A 20,741-nucleotide genomic window follows, 5' to 3' on the forward strand; every position below is an offset into this window, starting at 1 on the left:
TGCACTTCCCAATCAGTTCTGATGTTCTTTCTCTAACTACGCCTGCGCTTCCACAGTAGTCTGAAAATACAGAAGCACTTTTATCAGGCTCTGCAAATGAGTCAGTCTGATGGAGGTCACGCCGACCTACTGCAAGCTCATTTTCTTTATCAAAAACTCTTGCAGTGCTGTTAGCATCCCCCAATGAGAACTGGGGTGGGTGGTATTGTTCTCAGAAGCTGTCAGTGTTTTTTTTTTCCAAATGGCAAATGTATCTAGACAATGCTTATATTAGAAGTAAGCTATTCAATTCTGCTTTTACATTTTCACTCCAGAGAACATACAAGCACTTGTTTTCATTCTCATTTTTTATATAAAACAGATGTTAGGCTCTGTCAGGATTTCTTCCCACTCCTCCCCTTCACAATCAACAAGCTTTTCCCCCTTTTCCTGGCTCAGAGCTCATTAGATGGATGAGCCACGCAGGCTGCTGCATCCTTCTGAGGGGATGGGGAAGAGTTGAAACCCTGTCCTTACACCTGCAACTGCAGCACGGGAGAGCAGAGGGCAGCACTCCCAGTCCCCAAGCCTCCAGTGCTGTTGCCACATGGGCCTGTTTCCTCTCACCCCACAGACACAGCCGGGCAGGAAAGTGAACAAAATTTGGCTGTGAAGGAGGGGGACAGGATAAAAAGAGGAGGAGAATTTTGGCCTCACCACCTCTCATTAGTCTCTGACTCCATTACTGTTATATGCCTTGCTGGCAGATAGCCTCAGTGTTCAGAACAATGTAGCAGTGGTGCACTAATATCAGAGGAGATGACAAAAAAAAATGACAGGTGGCCAAGTGGCCAGGTCAAGTTAAGGGCAGTATACTGCACAGGTGAAGAAAGAGCCCTACAGCTCTGCTTTCTTCTATTACATTTTTATGGTTTCTAACAATGACTTAGCACATTAGCCAGACTGGTAATTTCTTCTGCAGATCATTTTGTGTAAGCTTCAATTTCCAAAAAAACACTTAGTAAAATAAGAAAGGAGAAGAAAAGACCTGATGGTAGCTGCACGTCAGCTTTAATGCTCCTAACTGGCTTTAGAGCTCAAATACCAATCAAAAGAGAAAAAAAGGCCATTTAAACCCCCCTTTTTAGTGCCAGAGAGTAAAAGAGTGTGCCAGCTTCTCAGCACCACCATAATCACCTCCTTTTCTCGTTCATCAATCACCGCCTGGCAGATCTGTTCAAGCTCTTCTTGATCCTGTATCAGTTCAAGCTGCTTTTCTTTAACGATTTCAAGAGGAGTCTTCCCTTCTCCCTTCCACAATTCCTCAAACACCTGAAAACCACAGCGAGCAACAAAAGTCATACTGATACACTTACATACTGATGTTATTTATTTGCACTATTTTAGCTGCAGATATAAGAAGTCAGATTTTAGTAACAGCAAAAGCAACAGTGCTCTTCTCACAGTATGCATTGCCTGAGAGCAGTAAGAGAATGCATTTCCATGAGTGTTGTCTCTGCCCGGAAACTGACCATTAGTTGATAGCAGTACCAAGTCCAGTCCCAGGAAACTCATTACCAGTCCTCATCAGCTAACTGTCATGAGGATACATATGACAAAGCAAAGAAAAATAGTTGCAAGCAGAATCTCTGCAGCAGCTCCCTACCCAGATATGCATCATCTCCCAGAAAAGGAATGCTGGGTGACCCTAAGCCTCGGGAGTAATTACTTGATAATGTCAGTGTGTGTTCCTATGCTGTATCTGGGCTGTTACCCTGGAATAAAATTGAGAAAAGAGAACATATATAAAAAAAGTTTCCTTGGGCAGTGATTTTCTTTTGCTCTTATTTCCTTTGCTGTTATTTCAGACCTGTGGGAGGAGATGAAGAAAACCGTTATTAAAACAGTTGCTTACGCTTCATTCTGCACTGAAGATATAATTGTATGTTTGGGCCACCGCTGTGTACCAGTTTGGAAATAGTGCCCTGTCACCATTTCAGCATTAAATACTCAATGTAGGATGGAGAAGAGGCTGGGAAGGGGTGAAGAAAAGAGGCACTCAAACTGCGTGTTAATTAACAAAGTAGTGAGACAACTTAGGGAAAATGGCACATGTGGGATGGTGCTTTAAGTATGCCAGCAATGTTCTTTAGCATAGGAATATTCTGTGCTAAGAAAACCCTCAGTTAAACAGTTCTGTAGCCACAACATGTACATAAGAACCATGCATTGACACAATTCCTGCAAGCAGATATTTGTATGGCAGCTGTACTCTAAGGCAGAGCTAAGATCCAGAGAGAGGGTAACGATACACAACTCTCACAGAAGCTGCATCTTCTTTTTGCCTTTTAAGAGGGTTAAGCGCAGATCAAAATATTAAATTACTGATAAGCAGAGTTATAACCACCATAAGCAAAGCTCTGAACTGCTTTTACCTACAAAAAAAATCAATGCTATATACTACGTCCTCTGCAAGATCTCTCTTCCTGTACCGTACTTAAAGATCATCGTGCCCACACTACCTGAAACACCCCTAGAAACAAACACATCCAGCGGAGACTCAACCTGCCTGCAGCTCTTTGCAGTATCTTTTTGCTGCACTCCACGCCTCATTCCACAGGCAGCCCCAGCTGCTCCTGCTTCCCCAGGGCCTTGGCAGAAAGCTTTCTGTCCCCGAGGCACTGGGACAGCGCATCTCCCTTCAAAGGGAGCTCTGGCCTCTCTGCACAGCACAGCCCACAGCAGAACACCCTGGAGAGTCTGAAGAGCTGCACAAATCAGAGACTGGGCAACAAAGAAGCCATATCACTGTCCTGGAAAAAGGCAGATGTGATTTTAAAGACTGGTATGCATGCAAGCAAGACACTGTAGGCTACAGGAGGGGAAAATTTGCAACAAAATCTGAGCAGCCAACCATGGTGGAGTTACCCAGCAGCGACTCTTACATCAGGCTGCTGGACAGCTGACATTTCGAGATCCATCTCTGATTCCCTGCCACTTCTGTGCCAAACATCTCCTGGCACTGAGAAAAGCTTGCCCGTTACAAACCTTCAAGGCAGCAGATTTTCCCTGTGACATCTACATTGTATGTATTTCTCAATTTGGTAACGAGCTTATCCACTTAGCCAGCAGAGCAGTATCGTTATCAAGGCCCTTACTTGTTTACAGGTATGTAAAAAAGCAGAAAGAGATGTGCCCAAGTCCTGTCAAAAATGCATTTTTAAAAATGTGCTTTGCTACTTGGCAAGGAGTAGAAATTTAAAGAAAGCAGTTTAAAAAATGATTTCAGCTCATTTACACAAACTGTCTGCGTCAGAACAGTGGGATCAAATTATGAAGTCTCCAGAGCCAAAATGAGAATCTCAGGCCTCATTTCCATCACTGAAATCTCAGTAGTTTCTACTATTGACTCTTGGCTGAGCGTGATTAGATTTTAATGATGTTCTGCTCTCCCCACCTAACAGGCATAGCAGCAAACCACTGGTCAAGATGAATTAATCAGGACTTGCACGTCTGGCAGCCACGGGCATCATATCAAACATTTTGCAGCTGGTGATCATGCCAGCTGACTGTTCTGCCTGTGAACGGCTCCAACTGGAAAGCCTACCCACAGTGATGCGCTGCCAGAGGAGGAGGGAAGCAGCAGGCAGCACCGTTTGAGCTTGTCCTGTGGGCTGCTCTCCTTTGCCCTGATGGAAAGCCTTGATGTCTGGCAGTTGTCCCTCAGCCTCTGACAAAAGTGAGGGGCAGGCTGGGCTCACTGCTCCAGATGGTACGACCATAATAATCAAAGCAGATGCTTCTGTTTAGGTTTGTGTACCGTACTCATTTTCCTGCTACCTACTTCGAAGTAGGGGTGCCAAGTGGGTCCGTTGAAGTTATTCTTATTTTGGGTGACCTATGAAGCTGCACAAGCAAACAACAAAAGGGGCCTGCTCTTCTCCACACGCTGCTACAGACGCCTGGTGAACATACAATGTGGTGTTTCCATAGAGTTGCTGCAGCACAGCTCTCAACAGCTGAAGCCAGGTTCTTCTTTCCTGACCTGAGAACCACCTCCCTCCCACAGTGCCCTCGCTGAAAAGCAGGTCCCTTCTGCCACAGATGTGCATACTGCCAGCTCTTCTGGTGAGGAGTGAGATCCTGCCTCGGCCATACTCCCGTCAGACCGGTTTCAGTGTAGTAGAGTTGCGTTCCACTGTTGACATCCAAATGGTGCCTCTAGGGTAAGGCCATGCATAGTGTGTGCCTGTGCAGGCCTCCCCAATGCAGGACATGCTCCCTGCACACCAGCAGAGCTGGAGGCTGCTCCCCTTTGTACAGGCATGCCAGCATGAAACTGCTTTGGAGGCCTCTGGGGTAGGATGCTATATTTGATGGCAAGTTGGGCGTGAGCTCTGTAATTACCCAAGTGGTAATTATGTAAGCACACTGTGCCCTTTCCTTGGCATATGCATCCTACCATACAATGTTCTGTGTCTATAATCAGCACTCGCAGCTTTTATCTGTGTTTTAATGCCTTATACAGCAGAGACTGAACACACTCCTCTTAACAAATTAAAACTTCTAACAGCTTCCTGCTGCGAGCACGTATGTGTATGCATGTCTGTGTGCTCACCCCATCAACCCTGCTGGCGCTTCTAGTTGGATCTGTCTCTACCACTGCAATTCGTTCTCCTCCACTCCAAGTGCTGCACTTCATCTGCCGTTGTGTATATATAGCCCTTTCTGCCCTCAGGCCATCCAGCATCTCGGCCCACTGCTGAGAATTGTTATAAACATTTGTTATTCTTCTGACATCCAGGCAACCAAAATACTTTTCTAAATGTGGCAAGGTTCCTGCAGTTTGACAGCATCACTCAGTGATGGCAAATAGCACTGTTACTTCTCTGTGTCCAGTTTCAGAACAGAGAGGACAACATGCACATCACAAGGAGTTTGTAATTAAACAAGAAAGGCATCTCTGAAATTCTTGACATCTCATAACCTGTCATAAGTGGTGGCACTTATTTTATTACAAGGGAAGGACTCCAATGGAGGGACATTGTTATCCTCTCTACCTCCAGAAGGAAACAGAGTTAAGAAGGAAGTTCTGAGCTCCTTTTTCAGATGCAGACCCCAAACTAACGGGTGTCCCATTGCCCTGCAGGCACACAACTGCTCTGCATCCCAGTGTATTTCCCTGTTAATATTTTAGGTCCTTTTCGAAGCTTTTACTTTTCCAGTCCAAAATTTCCAGATGCACATGCCTGAAGTCAGGCACTTAAATCTGTATTTACGGTGCCTATAAAAAGCAGCTGGCTATTCCAAGGAGCAGGCCAACTACAAGGCCAACATAATCAAGGTCCACAAGCACCTCCAAAAGAAACCCCGCAAAACCAGGAAGCGTCCCCCAGTAAGAAAAAGAGCCACATTTAGCCACATTTGCAACTCTGGGTTTATAATCATGTAAAGAGTGAACTAACGCCTGTACTGTTTTGAAGTTACACTCGGACTCGATCAACTTGAGCTGGAAAGGTGGAAACATGCTTTGTGCATTTGAGAGAGGTAAAAGCTTGAAAGCAGGCAAGGCAAGATAATTTTGCTTACAGCCACCTGAGGAAAAAAGGTTATCTAATGTACTTGAATGCAGAACACAGTAACTTACCTGAAAGGACGATGAATCCCACATAGAGAATTTGAGGTGAATGGCAATTATTCCCTATCACAAAAGAATTCCAGATTTTGCCTAATATGCACAAGCAGTTTGTAACTTTAGAGATCAATGTGTGACGTGCTGATTTTTCAGATTGTCCTAAGCAAAATGATAGAGGGAAAACTGGCTTTACAGACAGTCCTTGCTTAGGAGACTCATGGCAGCACTTGCTCAAAGAAGCCAGGATAAAAGGAAGGTCAGATGTCTCCGTGTTAAATTCACCGAGTGCACCACATCAGACTTCTTTTTGTGACTACAATCAGGTGATTGATATCCTTTTCCATACACCAATACTTGACAATATAGGCTCTAGTATCCTTTGCACATACTAGCTGATACGCTCAGCTTAACTGCAAGCCATGGATTAGTTCTCACCAGCCTTACCTCAGGTGTTACTCAAGATACGAGGCTGAGATCTAGCATCTGCTTTGTTCAGAAGCAGACTTAACTGACTGTCGCTTAAAGCCCCCTTATTACACTACGTATGCAAAGATATCAGTAGGATTATACTACATAAGGCATTTTCATACATTCAATGTATATAGCATAGATAGAAAATTTATCCTTCATCAGCACCCTGATGAATTTAAAGCAACCAATTCATTGGTACACAATGAATGCAGATGAAATAAGCATCAGCAGATTCAAAGTACAATGATATAAAAAAATACCTGCTTTGCTGCTGAAGAAGAAATGTCTCCATTTTCTAGAAGGTTCAGAAGGTCAGCTAGGAGAAAAGAACTGATGGGGCTGTGGAAAAAGGGGACAGGAGTTACCTCAGAGAAGAGAAGTAATAGATTTATGCCACTGTTGCTTGTCTAAACGTCACACAGTTTAGCATGACAAGTTAGGTTTTTTTTTTTCGTAATACACTATATTCAGCTTTGATCTTGACTGCCTGATTATGCCTTATCATTGCCCTCTTCTCTGGAAGGCATTTGGTTAACTTCATTAATCATGACAGTGTCAAGGCCTAAGCAGCACTGCCTAGGATAACCAACCTCACAGATGATAACTAAAGCATCAGAGTGACATGATACTGTTCTTGGTACATGAGAAAAGGAGCAATTTTATTTCACCACTGTTGTAACTGAGAAGCCTGACCTTTCCTTTGCTGTAAGGGAATGTTGTTTTAAGTGACTGAGTAGGTCACTCAGAATCCAGCCGATCACTTTCTTTGGCTTCATCTGAGTCTGTTTTACCACATCTTCAAAGAAGTCCATTAATCCATCTTCATTCTGTTAAAGAAAAATTAAGTGCATTGAACAGATACTGAAGTGCAAGCACGATTACTTACAGTTAGAATCAGAGTATATATGCTAACGTAAACTAAAGAAAGTAAAAAAGCTGTAAGACCTCAGAGTAATTTTATTATAAGTAAATAAATTTGTGCCTAGCATGCATGCATACAGCTTATATGTCAGCCTGTTTTAAAGTAACTTCAATAATTGAGTGATCTTTTCTCTCTTACATCCTCCCTAAAATTAATAAGTGGAGAGAGCCTTTCTCATCTTGTCCTGTTTTTTAAATACATACAATGGCAGAAAATATAATGCTCTGTACATTGTCATGCTATCATTTACCAAGAAGAGACCTTGCCTGAAATTGCCTATAGATACCGCCCTCACTCTTAATCTTGCAATCACTTAAGTTTTTTTCTCTTGGACTGATAGAATAAGGTTAGCTTGTAGTTACCTCTGAATGATATGGAAAGGTCACGCTGTCAGAACAGGGGTTTTATGTTTCTAGATTTTTCACAGAAGCTATGCAAGGCTTTGCACAGCACCCTAAGTGCTCTGAAGGTATGATAGTAGGGGATTCAATTTATACTGTAAGTGAAATCTGAGATTGTTTTTGGAAGAACAGATAGTGCACAGCCTGTTGAACACTGTGCTGTTTGATATCAGGGCACTGGCAGTTCTTCAACTGTAGCACAGAACTCATTAGTTCTACTGAAGACAGAGAAGACATTAAGTGGCAGGAGGAATCCAAATCCTCCTTGCCACCCCATTTCTGCAGAATGTGGCATAAATGAACAGGAGGTGTCTCACCAGCTCTCAGAAAGGTAGCAGTTTAGAAGCAGCCACTGAGTTATTCTACTCATACTGTCATCACAGCAAAGCCATCTTCCAAGCACACAGTAATTGCAGATGGATCTCTGTGAATACTTCTGAGCAAAACAGCGCAAGCACACACTAAGCCAAAGCCTGACTTCTCCGCTAAAATTCAGCCCTGCCAAAGCAGTCTTCACTGTCCTTGTATTTAAAAGCAATTTATCACTATAGCAATATAAAATTTTGGACTTTCCACCCACCATAACTTTAACAAAACAAACACAAAACAAACACCATCTCTGGATACTGCTTTTAATGACTCCACAATCTACTGCTCTCTGTTCTGGGAAATAGAACAAAAATTACTTCAATTAGTGGGCTGATGTGCTATAAAACTACTATGATAAAAATCAGACTCTCAGCCTTTCCTGTCCTGTGCTTTTACACATTCACTTAATAGTCAAAGAGTATTAAAATCTAAGATTAAATATATTAGAAGAACAAATTTTATAATTATCAAAGTACAGATTATGAACGGTGCATGTGTGCAATGGAATTACTAACATGATGAACAACCAAATATTGTACTCCTCTTAATTCACCTCATGATTCATTTGCACAAACACTGATTATTTAAATGGCAGATTACCTTCCATTAAAACACTTGTCCAATTTAGGTAGGAAAAGAGACTGTGTACAAATGCTGTTGTTTTCACTTTGGTGTGTACTGCAGAAGGTTTCACAGTCTGGGCAGAGAGTCTAGCTACATCATGTGCACAACAATTTTGTCTGCAGATGCCACATGTCTGAGTGCAGGCTGCACGGCTCAGATGCAGCACATCCAACACTTCTATCACGTAGATGATGGAGAGCAGCCCTCTAGCACTGGGCACATTCAGACTTCTGGATACCGACAGCCTGGCTAGAGTTACAGCACCGATGCTTCTGCCAAACCTTCGAGAAATCAAGGGCAAACATACCCAGCCTTCCAATTTCCATCAAATGATTTCCAGGCAACAAGAGGAGAAAAGCCCAGGAATACTCAGACACACCTGTTTACATATGCTACCAGGTACTGAGCCCTACTTACTTGTTAAGAATGGAGAAATAGACAAATTCTTTTGCCATTCTTTATTATTTTTACTTTTTTAGTGATAGTCATTTGCTGTAGCCCAAAAGTAGGAAACTCCAGCAATGAAATGATCAAGGCAGAATTTCAGAACATCAAAATGACCAAAATGAAATATTTTCCTTATTTTTCTTGCTATATAAAAAATTACTAATAACTTGAATTATTTCAATTCCTAACTACTGTACTGTTTGAACTTTAATTTGTTGTGCATTTTGGTCAACTTTTGTCATGCTAGATTCCGTCCAGGCACCAAATCTATTTCAACAACTTTCACCCAGAAGAATGTCATTAACTGTAGGAAAAAATAACCAGGGGCCAGCTCTGATACATTGAGCTCTGCTATCCATCATTTCACTTCTAAAATAAAGAAAGAAAAAAAACATTTACTGAAATATTAATTTAGCTTCTTCTCTACTAATCTGACATCACAATTTCCAGTGTGCTGTCTGTATATGCTGCGTATTTCTGCCTCTGTATTTCAGCACTATAAATTATGTCCCCACTTGGGTCTCCCCCTACACACAAGTATGTTGCAACTTATTCATCAAAAACTCAACTGCAGGAATCATGACATTCCAATATTTCTACCAGATTCAAATTTACTTCTGGTACATGGTTTAACACCATCATTTAATTCTACTGAGATGTCAAAACGTAACAGTGGAGTGATTCCAAGTGCTTTGTAAACAAGTTTCAAACAATACATTGTTTTACAGACAACCATGGGCATAATCTGCAGGGACGTTGGGTCTGTAATGCAAACTTATGCTTTTCAATACTAATAGCTGCCCAAAGCACTGAAGGAAAAAGCAGTATCAGTGCTCGCAAATCTCATTTTTTCTGCTTTCTTCTTCCCATTTTCACCATCACAGTTCCCACAATAACCAACTGTGAGGTAACAATTGTTGCAAAAATGCGCAAGACTGTCAAGAAAAAAAAAAAGCAGAAAATCTACTCTATTGAAGTAGAAAAGAAGAGCAGTCAAAGACAGCTCAAGCTTTCTCCTTCTGCCTTGTTAGGAAGCGCTTTAGGTTCAAAAAAGAAGCATAAATTCGCCCACGCACTGAAGTATATGAGGGTGCCACAATGTAAATAAAATGGTCAAAACCACTGGTAGACCATTTTGATTGTACGAAGGATTCACAAATGCCAACTGTTACAGTGAAGAAGTGAGCTGAAGCCAAAGCAGAACTGCTACTTTTATAGTAAACATAAAGCTATACAAAGACAAGGAATTCAAAAGTGATCAGATTGTTTCTTCCTAACGCTACACTGTGAAAACTGATCTATTTTTTTTTTTTTCAGTTGGACCTCAGCATGGTTTTTGAAATCAATATGACATATTCGTATCTCTGCCAATACATCCTTTATTTATTTATTTATTTATTTTTATTTTTTTGTTTTTGCCCTCTCCACCCTTCCCCTCCAGGAAAGATGATCATAATATTATACTACCATAGTTGTTCTCAGAGATCCTTCTTGACTGAAATATTTGCCAACCTACCAGTTTACACAGCAAATTGCACGCAGAAACCCAAAAACCATGGAGTTTACCTTACTTAAAGAATTTTATCTTTACAGATAAAATGAATTTTGCATGAAGAGTATCAGAAATTTGATTTATTTTTGCAATTTTTAGAAAACCGTAAAAAAATCTATGAGTTTACACTCAAGAAATCTCAGACAAAGATATCAATAGTCAAAGCCCTCCTTCCATCTCAGTTAATCTTGGAATTAGGCAAAGCTGGAGTTTTACATTCTCGATACTGCAGAAAATACAAGTAGTTTTTGTGTATGAGAATACAGGTCTTGAAGCCAGCTCAGAAACTACTTGTGAAGTATGATACTGTTTTATCGTAACTTTTGGGCTTAACGTTTTCTCTTAACAAGTTGGCGCAAAGCAGAGATTTTGCATTTTAGAGTCATCCCTCTGCCACCACCATTTATTTAATGAGCACTCCTGGGTGCTCTAACCTGAAAGAATGCTCATTAGGTTTGTGCATCTGGCCTTATCAGCAATCTTCTGTAACTTCCCATGTAAGCTTAACACAGCAATGGACATACCATTTGCAGATGAATTAAGGTTAACTAGTCTCCCAGTGAACAGGCAAGCAACTTTTATGGAGAGTTTACACGCTGACATCCTAATGCACAATAAAAGACTCACAATGAAGAAGTGCTCACTTCATGCATTCAAATGGATGCATTATCTTATTACAAGCTGTATCTCAAATTTCAGCTTGGAGCTCATTAATTATCTTCCACACCGCAGAAAGGAAGAAGTTAACAGAGAAAAAGCAAAGGCACCAGAGGATTTCAGAGAGCTCTTGGAAGGAAGTGGGAACTGAGGAGGCAGATACACAGGGCTAGTTCATAAAGATGACTGAACCACACAGCAGAAGCTGTCGATACTATCAAGATTGAAGCAGACTAAGAAGTAGGCTGATGCCAAGTGAAAGAGGAGGGTGTATTGAGCGTGGCTGGGATGAAGTTAATTTTCTTCATAGCAGGTCATAGGTGCTGTTTTGGATTTGTGACCAAAACAGTGCTGATAACATCAGTGTTTTGGCTGCTGCTGAGCAGAACCTGCAGAGCATAAAGGCTTTTTCTTTTTCCCCACTCTACTCCTACAGTGAAGAGGCCAGGGTTGGTTTAGAACAGCATATCCAAATAGAGTAGGGAGAAACTGCATGTCTTACAGTGTTGTACTCAGAAAGAAAAACTGAGGGCAGTAGTTAGCGACTGGCTGGGCATCAGGCTCCTTGTGGGATGTGATGAATGGTGGCTTTTTTAACACTTCTGCTTTTTTTCTTCCTCCTTCTTACACTTAAATAAGTGTTGCCTGTATCTCAACCCACAAGTTCTCAAGTTCTCTTGCTTCTGCTGTTCTTATTCTCTCCTTCATCTCACTGGTGGGAGGAATGAGAAACAACTGTGTACTCCTTTGCCACTGGCCAAAGTCAAGCCACCTCACTGAGGAAGAACTATAAAGAAAAAGAAAAAAAAAAAAAACAGGAAAAAAAAAAAGCAGAACCTGTCTGCTCTCCTGAGCTACTTTTAATTTGTGAGAAATGTGCTGATGTGAAAAAAGGCACATGTGAACAGGAATGCTGTCTGCTAGATTACCTTTTGCAACTTACACAATGAAATGGAAAGGTAAGATACCACTGACACCTCTCAGTGCTGTCACTGCAGCCTTACGTCTTTCATAAGACTTACAACACATCTGCCTACCAAATAGAAGATCTGTAACTCACTAAAACGGCACACAGGCACAAAAGCAGTTTTCCTAACAGCTTACTTCAGAAGAAAGAACCATTTTTTTTTCTGTAGAACCAACTTCTGTACTAGTGTTAGAATAGACATAGTGTGCACATTACAAGTGTATTAAAGACACACAAAGGAGGGATATTAGGTAGTTAAGTTAGGTGTACTGCTCTACCTGCATTTACAGTCAAAGTAAAGGAACTCCTCCAGAGGACAATTTGAAGTACTTATGGTTCCATCTGGAGTCTTACGATGAAAAAGTCCTTTTCCTTCTATCTCGACTAATCACAGAGATAACCAAAGCAGGACACCACCCTAGCTTAGCTGGCTATCTGAAATGTCTAAGCTTGGGTGGCTTAACATCCCCCAGTTATCACTGGGGAACCAAGATGATTCAGTTTGTATTTGAGATACCTGAAATGCTTAGAATAATTTTGAATGTTATGAGATTTTGCTGTCATTTCCTTATTTACACTCACATTTGCCATATCTTTCCCCCCCCCCCCCAGATCTTCTCAATCTGTCCTAGGTAAACTGCATTGTGCGGTCAAAACTAATACTGTACAACCATTATTTTGTAATTACCTGTTAGTGAGTTCATTTGTTGTTTTTAAAAACAACATTAAAAAAAAAAAAAAAAGAGACCAGATCAACTAGGGCTAAGAGATTTAGAGTATGTGTTTTCCTTCTGCAGTCAGGAGGGTATGCCTATTAATTTGTCAAGTAACGACAATGTGCCCAGCCTCGCACCAAACCCAAACCCAAACCCAGAGATAAGAAGAATAAGCACTTGCAAGCAAGGATTTGTCAGCAGGAAGTTTGTTGCAGTCAGTCACTAGTTTGTCCATGTGTAGACAGACAAGATCAATATTAAGTAATAGTTATCTGACTGTACCTTGTATGAGAAATGCTTCTTTTAGGCACACAGTGCAAGGTTTCTTTTTTCCCCACTAATATATGCATGTGGCTTCAGGGTATAGAAGTAGGCAACAAACTGGACATATTTCCAAATAAGAAAATTCATTAAAACTGTTAGCTGGTTAATAACAACATTCATAAATGTTTTTGAATACAATCCAACTTTTAGAGTTGCTACGTTTATTTTCGCACTTGATCAATAGACCTACCACTAAGGTGAAGCTGTGTTCAGGAAGAATCCCATACAGTTCAACAAGCTTTGCTCTCTTCACACTGGGAAGGTCAGGAAGTCTCTCATGAATCCAATCGATATTTACCACTTGCTGATGGTTCACATTAGCTGGCAAAGATTTAGCATCGTATAGAATCAGTGGGGGAAGATTTGGCTCTGGCATAAACCTAAAGATGAAGAAAAACACCTTTAGAAATATTGTCAGTCAAAAGCTAAACAAGAAGGAAGAAAATACATACGATAGCTTTATGCTGACTAGGAAATTACATTGTCGTCTTTAATAAAATATTAAAAATTCATGATGGTATGTCAGAGATCAGTTCATCAGCTGTTGCAAAGCCCCTATTCTCCTAAGTATTTGCAACTACTTGTCAAAGTCAGTGATAAAAAAGGATTAATTATATTAAGAATAGCAGTAAAAATAATAGTTACGGAAACAACTTATTTCTCTTGACATCAAGCATTAACTGTAGATCTAAACAAAAATGGGAGTGGACTGGCAGGGAGAAACCCAGATTGACAGCCAACCACCAGGAGTGACCTGGGCAGGCTGCGACCTTTTCCATGCGGACTTGAAGAACCTTGATGAAATCCCATGCTGTGCTAAAAGCAAAGTTACTGCACTCATCAGGGGTGTCTCCACAGAACAAAAAACTCACTTAAAGACAAGGCCAATTCAGACCACTGCAATAACTGCAGTTGAAGCAGAAACCTCACTTTCACCTGATCAAATGAAGGGTTCAAAAATTTCAGGACAAGGGACATGAAACATCCTCTATGATTTTTATTTCAAATCTGTCTAAACATAGATCTTAAGTCTGATGCATAACATGCAAGCAGTAATTTACAAAAAATCTGAGAAAGCAGTTTAATACTGATCATAATCTAAGCACTAATAATAATCTCTCCGGTCTTCATTTGAAATATCTTAGACCAGTTTTGCACACGTTTGCCTAAGTTTTCTTCTGCATTTGTTCAAACTAGCCTTGTTAAATATGTCAGCAATTACCAAGGAATTCATAAAATGACTACTGTCTTTTCTGCTGTATTTCTACAATTGCTATTTCAAAAAGCAGATTTAAACATAAAGTTGGTGGAATATTTTCAAAATCCTTGCTCTGCATCAGTATTGGTGTATGTACAGTTAAGAGGAAGAGAGAACTGAGAGGCTCTCAAAGTTCTGCAGAGCTGCAATTCTCCAACTGGCAAGTGACCTCCGGGAGCAACAAGAAGATTGAACCCAAGATGAAAAGCCAGGAAACAACTAAGTTGATCAGCATTTTGATATCTCTAACCATAGAATGATGGAGGCATGCAAAGTTCAGTAGAAGAGGAGCTCAGAGACCTCAACAGTCACTGAGCTGCACTTTTATGCCCCATCCCATCCAGACACCACTCTTATTATCTCTCGTACAAGAGCACTCAGCAGATATGCTGTTGTTTTGCAGCACTGACCCAACATTTATTCCCAGCAGCACTGCTTCCTGACAGAGTTATGCCTTATTCTTTTGCCCTCCAGATAGATTTTTCTTGGTTGACTATGTATGGCTGTGTACGTTTGACTTTGCTGAGAGCAGATTATAGACTGTTCACACAAATCTTTAGCAATCGAACTGTGATGGCTGCCATCTCACATCAGTGGAAGGCAGTAAGTATTTAGCTGGGTAACAACTTCAGTAGGTCTACATACATCTTAAGGTAGAAATCTGCCTACAAATGCTGATGCTCCTCAACAGTAGTTGGGATTTTTAAACAGTGTGTATGATCACAGAATTTAAGCATGAAGAGGCAGGGTCTGCTATACAAGAATCATTTCTCTCAGTACATATTTAAAGCAGGAACGGTGATCATCTCAGAATATTCTTACATTTAACATCAGGCATTCTTAACAATATATGTGCACTGGTCAAAAAGCAAACCTTCAAATTACCCACTTTTAGCTGAATTATTCCAGATTAGTTCTTAGGAAAAGCTTTTGTGTCTCATCACTGCTAAATCCAATAGTCTATGGAATCTGGATGTGAACTTGTCAGACTCGTACTGATTCTGATATGTTTCTTTCCACTGGAAGGTCAGTTTCCACACGCATTATACTGATTAACTTCACAAGCTTTTTACACTGTCTACACTTAAGATATTTAATAAGTTTTCAGTTCTTGAAAAGGTAACTTTATTTAAAAAGAAATACCGATAATCTTGCTTTCCCTCTTTATCTCTCATTGGTACAGTGCACCTAAAATAAAACAAAACAGATAAGACATGAGAAGTGGTACACCACTGGATTCCCGGCAAAAAGATAAAACATAAGCCTCACCTCATGAGGATCAGGAGAGTGCCTTAAAGCCACTGCAAAGAAAGTGTGTATGTACAGGGGCAGCCATTTTCACCCAGACACCGCCTGAGGTAGCATACAATCTGTTGTATAAAAGCCTCAACTTCAAGAATAAGTTTCTACCATTGAAGAGAGCATGCTTGTGAACATAAGCTTTAGAAGACAGAAGTTGAGCAATATCAAGTTATCTCCCCCAATCTGGTCACCAGGCATCCCTAGCACTCTAAAGCTGTTATTACTGATATTTCTCCAGAATAAGAACTCACCCAAGCTTAGAATCAAATGCTCTTGTTTCATTCAGAACTGTTCCTCCATTTTCAAGTTCTTTAATTTGCCTCTGTATTTCATAGTCTGGCAGAAACATGAGAAAAAAGAATAAGTTTACTATATTGCACTATTAGCTTTTGTACACTCCACTATTTCATTTTCCACTGCTGTGCAATAATGAAAAAGTTAGTTGCTTTAACCTTAATAAAATCAACAGCAGTAGATGCAGGCAGAATTATTAGTCACTGTCTTTCTCTCCAGCACAGTTTCTTTCTTTGCATGTTTTCCTTTAAATAGAAAGCATTTTCTTCCAGGCACTGCAGCCAAGCCATACATTCCTAGTGACCTTTCTTTCCCTCAGTGGAGTATTTGGAACAAGAATTCTCACATTCTCCTTGCCAGTTATATTTTGGAGCTGTAATGATCATCCTTTCTTGCTCATACCCAAGTTGCATCTGAACTTCACGCATACAATTTACTGTACATGCTGGAAAGCAATCATCTGCACTGAAGGACAAAGAGCTACTGCTAACGTATCTCAGGGCCAAACATACTAAACCCTGAATCATCTGCTTTGTTATTCTGACGGGCAGAGGGATAAAAGTTGAAACTACAGACTAATGTGACTGCTATCCCCAGAGTATTCTTAACTAAGACTTCTTCTGTCAGGGAGCAACAAGAACAGGGCTGCTCCAAAAGGTGGGACAAGCTTGGAACCAAGGACCACCACAGCACAGGAAGTGCCCTTGCACATCTGAGCAGTGTGGACAGATGCATGTGCTACTAGCAGGATTTACTGATAGTCTCAGACAAGGTGAGGGTGAGAACTGGGTCCAGGGTGCACCCAGGGAGTTCAGTCAGACTGCAGCAGCAAAGGCCAGACACAGGACTGGAAACAAGATCACAGCACGGGTCCGAGGTCCATCAGGAGACAGCACTGGAAACTCACACACATCTGTGATGTAGGTCAGGCAAAGTCTTAAAGGCTTAAAGAGGACCACTGGACTAGGAAGAATGTGCATGGATGGGGTACACCCTGATAAAGATAGTCAGGGCATTTAAAGCCAACCAATGTACTCAGACATCTGTTTTACTGAGAACTCAAAGTATCCACAGTGCTCCAGTAACAAAGTAATCATCATTTACCTACTGCTTTTGCCAGGAATCTTATGCTATTGATATTCTTCACTTCAGTTCTTACTCCGTAAGGCTCTCCAGGGTGATGCACAGAAATATTGGCATCCACTCTCAGCTGACCCTCTGTAAAAAGAAACTTAATCATCAAAATAGTCCACCCTGTAAACTAGAGTAAAAACCCCGGAACGCATTAATAAACTTCACGTTATGTGCAGAACATTAACAGCAGGCTTCCATACTTTGAGAAATGAGTAACAACCAGTTCATAATAGCTTTCTGCTTTGATTCCATTTCGAGCTTCTGCCTCCAATCATTCGAATTTTTCTGAGAATTCAACCTTTTTACTTTTGATATTACTGTTCATAATTCTTCTCTGAGAAAACTACGGCACAGTGCAGGAGCATAGGAAAAAGAGCTTGTGATTCACTGCCCTTAAAAAAAAGGCAGAATTAGACAAGCAACTTAAAGCAGTGCTCTGTGAGCTTCCGTTCCTCTAAAAACAGCACAACGATACTTTTTGGAATTACAATTTGATGGATATACACTACTCTGTTGTGAAATGCAATAACTTAGTTATGTTGAACAGTTTTTACTAAGGTGCCCTTGGAAATTTACAGCCCAAGGACAAAATGTCAGAAGCTGTGGAATTTTTGTAGTTTTCTTGTTCTTCTTCAAGAAATCGCAACCTTTTCTCTTCTCCAGATTTCCCTGGCTGCCAAAAACATCCAAACTGAACACGAAGTTACATATAAAAACGTCCTACACTGCTAGCTCAAAATGGGCTGATGTCCTCAGAGATCTCTGATGACTCAACCTCAAGTAAACAGGACTTTAATCTTTCTAAGATTTCTCCCTCCAAAGTCATTTCTTCTAAGAGAATGTTTGCCACAGTTATTCAACTGGTGGGAAAAACAAACAAACAAACAGGAGAGGCTGTATCATAAATAAACATAATTTCTTCCCATATGCACAGTGAACTTTTGTAGCCTTCCTCTTTGTGTTTAATTACAATTACTGGTAAAAGGAAACAAACATTTGATGTTTCCATACAGTATCACTATTAAAGAAAACACAAAGTAGCTCAGATTCAAACCTGTGAAAAAGTCTATGGCTCAAAATCCATTGCAGTGAGCAAATAAAAATTGACTGGACAGTATGTGGTACATGTTGTAGAAGCAGGCTGGATGACAGTGCATTAATTTCCTCTGTCTTCAAAGAGTCCTTGCCAGACACAAATGAAGGACAAAGGCTATAGAATGACCCAGCATCTCTTTCAGGAGAAGTGCTTTGCATGTGCTTCCTCTTAGGGGTAAAATGAGTACTTGCTACAGAGTAGGAATATACTTGTCTTGTTCTTGCTTCTACTTGAGACACAGCCTGCTTCTACTTGGATGTAGGTGTCAGTGGGACACAATAATGAAATTAATCAGGTATAAATGAAAGGAGAGCCTGGCCTCAAATTGTTTTTTAGAAAAGCTTTTTTCCTTAAAGCCCACTTAAAGCCCAGCTTCTTTTCATTTTCCAGTGTAATCAGTTTTTCATTTGTCTACTGAAGTAACAATGTATAAAACTTGTCTTCACTGAACATGCAAATAAAACGCAAGTAAAATATGAGCACGTAAAACCCTTATTTGAAAACAAGTAATTATGCTGAAGTAAAACACAGTAGAAAATGCTTAAAATGTCACTAAGAAAAAATAATTTAAAGGCCAACTACACTGCAAGAAAAAAAGTATTCCTAACACTGGAGTCTTTCTCATAAAACCAGAAATCCCAATGCAGTGAAAGATACCACTGTGTAACTCCAATGGCAATATTTGGACCAAATTCAGAAGTGATGAATGATGGTTTACATGTATGTCCATGAAGGCCTTTGAAAAACTTTGTAAACTGGCTGCTTAAAATTAAGAACTGCACCCCTTTCTGATGTGTTTAATACTTGGTGAGAAAAGATTCACAAAGAAGTGGGCAAGGTGAGGCATTGTGTAAGCATATATAATGACTACCAATTATTATTTCCTCCTACATTTGATTAGAATTTGCATCACTAGCTATCATTTCTTGGGTCTCGTTAGTATTTGGTGGACAGATCACTCTGACTCAGTTCTCTAGGAAATGCAACATTTAAACTGTGACCTGATTCTGCTGCCAGATCAGTGTAGCCATCCTTCACAGGCCAAAATAAACACCCAGCTTAAATTATGAACACTAGCAGACAGCACATAAACATGCAAGGGATGAATGCCCCAAGCTGCACTTCTAAAACTGTCGAGCAGAAGCCTGTTTGCTACCTGTAACTATGGGTTGGTTGCAAATCTTGGTAACATTGAGGCTACACAAAAATGGCACGTCCCAAATCATCCAATTGAAAAAAGAGACACGAGACAGAACCATTAGTCAGGAGGCTGAACACATGCTGTGCACATGTGCTATTTAGATTGGAAAAACTACCAAGAGTTCCAGAAAGAAGGGTTGGTGCCAAAATGAGGGATTCTCCAAATAAAGAGATCTCAGAAAAATTGTAGTGATCTTGGCTAAAAAAAGGTGGGGGAAATCCTGAACATCAGAGAGGTGTGTGGAGATAAGTGGCTGGGGATGCCTAGGGACCTCGGCTGCTAATGCCTGACACCGGTATCTGCAAGCTGGCTGCACAGCATGAACCAATGCAATTTTCTGCCCAGCGCCCCCCAGATCAGCAGTGATCTCCCTAGTAGAAGGGAAGTTGACACCTAGTGAACATAGTGCTAGAAGGGGAGGGTGAGCACACAGTGAGTGTGCCAAACTATCAAGCATGGTAAAAGCTGAGATCTGGTTGGTTCTTAGATTAACCCCGGTATCTGCTGTAAGTTGCCATTTACCCTATTTCACACACACCATCATAAATTTACTGTTCTTACATCAATTTTATGGCCAGCTGAGACTTGACAGATAACTCAGAGGATGATCCATACTTCTACTAGTCTGTTGGAGCTAAGGGAACTAGCTTCCATATTCTGTAACTAATCCTTAGCACATAGCTTACGTGCTGCAGCACTGTAACAAGCAGCACGAGGACAGACAGGGAGAAACACCTCAAGAACCCTGGGGACATTCATTCCTGTCTAGGTTTTTCCTATAAAATCTAACACTGCAAAACTCTGCAGAGGAAAGCAGGCCCATAAGCGCATCTGAAGCATGGCAGACATTAGGGCAGGCTCTGAGGATTTTAAAAACAACAGCTAGAAAAGGCTATGGGTTATAAGCAACTGCAGAGCAAAATAACCAGAAGCTGCAGACTCCCACAAATGCAAAGAATTACAGGTGACAAGAGAACGTGCCCTTCCTCCTCTGTACCTGCCATGATTGCCTGGCTGCTCCCAAGTGTCTGAAGAATAAGCTGAAGCTCTCTGACTGCTGCAGCTGCTTCTTCCCCACAGCACATATCAGGCTCCATGACAACCTCCATGAGGCCGACTCCTATCAGGGAAAGACAAGAGAATTTCCAGCAATAGCTTTTGATCTCAGCGTATTAGAGCAAAACTGGCTTGGGCTTTTTTTGAGAACAAAACAAAAAGTGTATTATTTAGTGACTGTCACAATGGACTCAGGTACAGATGGCTATAAAAACTTTTCCTCCTTTTCTTAAAGGAGCAGACAAACTGCAGACCGTACTCCACCCTCTGACTGACATGCAGAACAAGCATATACATTCCTCTTGGGCTCTCCTCTGAGAGAACTCCAATTAAAAG

General features: G+C 40.8%; 1 protein-coding gene across 4 annotated transcripts in view; it reads right to left on the minus strand.

Annotated features, from left to right (window-relative positions):
• Nucleotides 1–20,741, minus strand: part of GATB (glutamyl-tRNA amidotransferase subunit B) — a 66,290-nt gene that overhangs the window by 26,333 nt on the left and 19,216 nt on the right. For 3 of the 4 annotated variants that reach the window (XR_014882844.1, XR_793179.3, XM_003205442.5), the window contains exons 5-12: nucleotides 20,347–20,469; nucleotides 17,023–17,136; nucleotides 15,876–15,960; nucleotides 15,466–15,510; nucleotides 13,255–13,444; nucleotides 6,779–6,912; nucleotides 6,346–6,424; nucleotides 1,177–1,311 (exon numbers count right to left, since the gene is read on the minus strand). Coding sequence is in view for 1 of the 4 variants with exons in the window: in XM_003205442.5 (XP_003205490.1) it covers nucleotides 1,177–1,311; nucleotides 6,346–6,424; nucleotides 6,779–6,912; nucleotides 13,255–13,444; nucleotides 15,466–15,510; nucleotides 15,876–15,960; nucleotides 17,023–17,136; nucleotides 20,347–20,469 (905 nt within the window). In the remaining 3 variants the exon portion in view is untranslated. Of the gene's footprint in view, nucleotides 1–1,175; nucleotides 1,312–5,626; nucleotides 5,774–6,345; nucleotides 6,425–6,778; nucleotides 6,913–13,254; nucleotides 13,445–15,465; nucleotides 15,511–15,875; nucleotides 15,961–17,022; nucleotides 17,137–20,346; nucleotides 20,470–20,741 lie in introns of those variants that run through there. The other variant, XR_014882845.1, reaches the window with a different exon arrangement.

The sequence above is a fragment of the Meleagris gallopavo genome, chromosome 4, assembly GCF_905368555.1.
Source record: "Meleagris gallopavo chromosome 4, MGAL_WU_HG_1.1, whole genome shotgun sequence".
Classification (NCBI taxonomy): Eukaryota; Metazoa; Chordata; class Aves; order Galliformes; family Phasianidae; genus Meleagris; species Meleagris gallopavo.